Below are 4889 nucleotides of genomic sequence, written 5' to 3'. Positions count from 1 at the left end.
GAGACTCTATAACGTCGTTATACAACGAAATAAAATCATTAGTAAATAAAACAAGAATAATTTTAATTATTATCAATAATAAACACACTCATTTTACATAGATTTAACTTATTTTCAACCATAGAAAAAAAAAAATCAAACCACAATCACACAAGATAGCTACAGATACTACAAGTACCTCTTCCGTCTCGGTCATTTGTTTACTTTTTATATTCATTGACGGGGCATCAGTAATTAGGAAAAGCATAATCTAGGAATCCTTGGTTAGACTCTAAGAAGTGCATCTCTTTCTCCTCCAAAAACAACCATACTTCAATTCCGTCGTCACCACTAGAATCACTATAATCCGTAAACAGGATTGAGTTCCTAAGAGACGGAGGCGGGTTAGCATCGGTTGGTACGATCCAAGTTGGCTTCCCAAACCCGAAATCCGCCTCATTTAACCCAAGTTTACACCAACTACTAAGATGATAAACACGTGAATTTTCGTCCATTATAATTCGTGTCTTCTCTTTTATATCCAAACATATTTCCTCTATACCATTTTCCCCTTGAAATTTCTCGATTTTCGGTCTCGCTTTCAGAATTACATCATGAATCTTCCCGACCAGCTCTTTCAATGTCGTTTCCCACATTTTAGCCTTGGCTTGGACTATAGTTGTGCAATTACCCATGGATTCCTTACGAAGTGGCGGGTTGGTTCGCGGTCGCATATTCATACTCATTGACAATACCGTATCCTTAGGTGTTGATTGATCACGTGCCATACACGCGGCTGCCATTACATTTTCCCAAACAAACCCTGCGACAGCCTCAAACGAAGTGGGGCCGGGAACGGCCCCACTCCCGGCCATAGCCTTTAGGCTAGTTATAGCATTCTTTGTTATTTTGAAGCACCTTACTAGTACAACAAATGAAGGGATATTCTTTGGTGGACCGTTAACCCGGTCCGGTGCAAAGACCGGTTCGGCCGTAGGACGTGGAGGGAAGGCCTTGACAATTGCGTCAAAGTTCGGCCCAACAACGTTAGCGTCTTGGGCTTGATTCCTCACTAGATCGGCCCAATACTTGAAAAACGTGCCACACGAAGCCATGTCTAGGACTTTATGTAACATGTAACACCCAATTACGACACCACCACATGCAAAAACGTTAATTTGAAATGCTAAAGGTGTAAGCTCCGAAATGGGCCTAGGCCCAAGAGACGGTAAGTCTTTAGGTGGGAGTAACTCCGGTAACAATTCAAGTTTACGAGACATTGTAAGAAAATCCGTAAGACGGGAATTAACACGAGTTTCGAGAAAGGGTATGCCTTCGTCGTTACACGATATTGTTGATTCGTCGATGAATCGACCGGCTAGAGGGTAGAATTGGGTTAGGGTTTGAATCAGTGACGATTTTAGGATTTCAGTAATATTATCGTTATGCGGTGTTTTAGTGGGATAAAAAAGGAGAAAAGGCATGTGAAATGTAGGGAATGTTTGATCTAAGAATGAAACAGTGAATGTTTTTAGATGTGAAGGTGTAGGGGATGAAGGTTTTAGGGTTTCCATTGATATTACTTGGATTTCTAGTTTCATTTTTTCTTGTATTTTGATGTTTTTGTTCATAAAATGTTGAATAATTTGTACGTACTTATAGTAAAAATAAACAGTTGTATAACGTTGACGTTAGGTTAAGTCTTGTAAATATATAAGGACCATCTTGACTATGATTGGTTGAATAATAACTTGACGTGAATAATTAATTGTTGACAAACAAATATGAACATATAACCACTTCATAGACTATATATCAGAGTTTCAAAGTTACATTAAATTGTGGGTACTTTCTGGATTTTATAATAAAAATTTTGAGTTTTATAATTTTATTATTTGAGTTCGTTTACTTAAACACTAAGCTAAAAAAATACAACATTGCTCAAAAAATTATACTTATAAATTTAACTAATTTCGAGTTTTACTCATCAAAAAATTATTATTATTATATAACTAATAAATTTTAAATACTTGGATAAAATACATGTAAACTCAATTATTAGAAGGATATGATGTAATACACCCGATACATAATCTTTTTTTCACGAACAACCCGGTAAACGTGCCATATGTAAAAATCTAATCATCCGTCTAAGTAGTTTAAGTATGTTCCCTTTATATCTTAAGAAACTTATTTTTACCTAACTTATAAAATATAAAGCTCTGTCCTCCATGATCAATTTAAGACATTTACTTGTAAATAGAAAGAACTTTCAATGTAATATACTACATTATTCTACATAGAACAAGTCGAAAGTCCTTATAATTCTATTTAAACAATTCTTTTTTAATTTTGGTGAAATGTTGTGTATCTCAATAACTTAATGAGAGACCGTCTCTCCAAAAAATTTACGTGTAATAAAAAAGTTGTAAAAGTTGACCAACATTTACTAGCATTTACTTACGTGCCAATTGGGATAACAGGTCATCGAGCTCGACTATGATCGGGTTGAAGTGTAAATCATATGTGGACATTTGAAAAACACATGTGAGAAAACTCTATATACCACATATACAATGCACGAAATCTGTACTAGTTTTTTACGCCCCTAGTGGGATAACAAGTCGTCGACCTCGATTATGATTAGTTCAATTCGTGTTAATCATATGTGGACATTTGACAAACAAATGTGAGAAAATATTAAGTATCGACGGCCTCATAGTCTATAATTCCGTAATTTCGTTTGAAAACTAGTACACAGTCCATTCATTGGGTCCTTTTCTGAGAAAATATCATGCATTTTCTATATACCTTCGACAACAACTAATAACGTAACTGATATCCTTGAACAACAAGTAAATTCGCCCCTTTGTTGGTATTCTATTATTGGTTAAGGTCAATAATTTGGCACTTGATTCCTGTTAAATCATGTAATGGGCCTGGACGCCGCACCCCGATGGAGGAGAGAGATTTCGCTTAATAAGGTCAAGGAGGTTCCAATCTAAGGCCCTGTTCTTTTGGACTTAAATTCAGTTCTAATAAGTTCAGTTCAGTTCAGTTCAGCTCTATTAAATTCAGTTCGGTTCAGTTCAGTTCAGTTCAGATCAGTTCAGTTAAGTTCAGCTCAGAATAGTTTATTTCAACGTTAATATTATTATTCCTATTTTATATTCTTATTGTTATAAATATTATTATATTAATTTATTTACTATTGTCATTATTTTATTAAAATTTATTTTTAATATTTATTATATTACTATTACTATTTACTGTATTATATTTATTTATTATTATATTATTATAAGTAATGGCAATATTAGGGTATTAATATTTATTATTATTATTATTATTATTATTACTATTACTATTACTATTATTATTATTATTATTATGATTATTATTATTATTATTATTATTATTATTATTATATTATTTTATTCATTTTTATTAATATTATTAATAACATATTTATTATTGTTAAATTAATTAATTATTATTTTACATCTATTATTATTATTATTTATATTAATTATTATTATTTATAATGTTTATATTATACTTATCATATTTGTTTTTTAGTTACTATTATTAATATATTATATTAGTTAATTTATTATTATACTATTAATAATATTATTTATATTACTAATATATTATTATATTTATATTTAAATTTATATTTATTATTATATTTATATTTATATTTTATATTTTATATTACTTATTAGATTTATATTATATTATATATTTTATTATTAATAATAATAATGAATAATATTATTATAACATTTATTATTATTATTGGTATTATTGTTATATTATTATTATTATTATTATTATTATTATTATTATTATTATTATTATCGTTTTATTTTATTCAGTCCAGTTCAGTTCAGACAATTTCAGTCCAAAAGAACAGGGCCTAAAACCAATTGGCAATAGAGAGAGTAACCCATTGCCTTATAAAGTGGTAACCCATCTCCTCTTATATCAATGTGGGACACTCACATGTGGGTATATATGAGTGTTTTTTCTTCATAATTCCCAACCATCCCTCCTTGATACGATTGAAATTAAGAGGAAAAAATAGATTGAAATGCAGTTGTTCAATTACGAGAATTGATAGACTATCCCAATAATAAAATTGTTACGAATAAATCACCTAGATTCCATTACACAAAAGGGATAAATCTCACAAATTGATTCATAAAATTCATTCATAGATTATTACATATTAATTAATACCTATAGCGTATAATAATGACTTGGGAAATAAGAAACTAAAGAGCTAACTTATATACTAGCTACCTCTATGATATTTTTGGTGTGTATTACTCCTCCATGTCCTAGACAAGAGTTCCGATCAAAGGTTTGGCGAACCCTTAATAGGTTCTCACTCCCGTGCGTGTTACAAATTGGTTATGCTAATCAAATGGAGTGACGACTATAGTAATAAACCTAATTGGTTCCGTCCCATTGATAGTCAAGGGTCGAGTCTTGAGACACCAATCAAGCCCAAAAGAACATAACCATGATAAACCCTAGTAAAAAAACTATTCACTAATCATGAATGAAACCCTGGTAAAAAGACTATTATTTGGTGAAAACCTAATTAATCAAACCCTGGTAAAAAGACTATTAATCAAACCCTAGTAAAAAGACTATTCACTAATCATGAATGAATATCACTAATCATATCATATTCCACAAATACCCCTATTTTCATCTTTTCTTCATTGCTCTTATTTGATGATGAGGCTACCACTATAATACTAAAACACAAAATCTCATTGAAGACGGCCATATCCGTCATAAACTTGTGATGGATATCGTTTCCTTTTACAAAATACTCATGATATGTGAGTGGGGAAGCATATGAGAGTGCCCCACCTTGTCCCCTCTCCCTTTTT

General features: G+C 31.2%; 1 protein-coding gene across 1 annotated transcript; it reads right to left on the bottom strand.

Moving 5' to 3' along the window:
* Positions 1-227: 227 nt before the first annotated feature.
* LOC141620980 (vinorine synthase-like) lies at positions 228-1259 on the bottom strand. Its single transcript, XM_074437713.1, has one exon. The coding sequence runs from the start codon at positions 1257-1259 to the stop codon at positions 228-230; it is 1032 nt and encodes a 343-aa protein (XP_074293814.1).
* Between the last annotated feature and the right edge of the window lie 3630 nt (positions 1260-4889).

This window comes from Silene latifolia, chromosome X (genome assembly GCF_048544455.1).
Source record: "Silene latifolia isolate original U9 population chromosome X, ASM4854445v1, whole genome shotgun sequence".
NCBI classification, from domain to species: domain Eukaryota; kingdom Viridiplantae; phylum Streptophyta; class Magnoliopsida; order Caryophyllales; family Caryophyllaceae; genus Silene; species Silene latifolia.
This window is presented reverse-complemented; position numbering and strand designations above follow the sequence as displayed.

Bases quoted from the DNA above. Each gene is read 5' to 3' on its own strand.
- LOC141620980 (XM_074437713.1), bottom strand. From the start codon at position 1,259: ATGTCTCGTAAACTTGAATTGTTACCGGAGTTACTCCCACCTAAAGAC.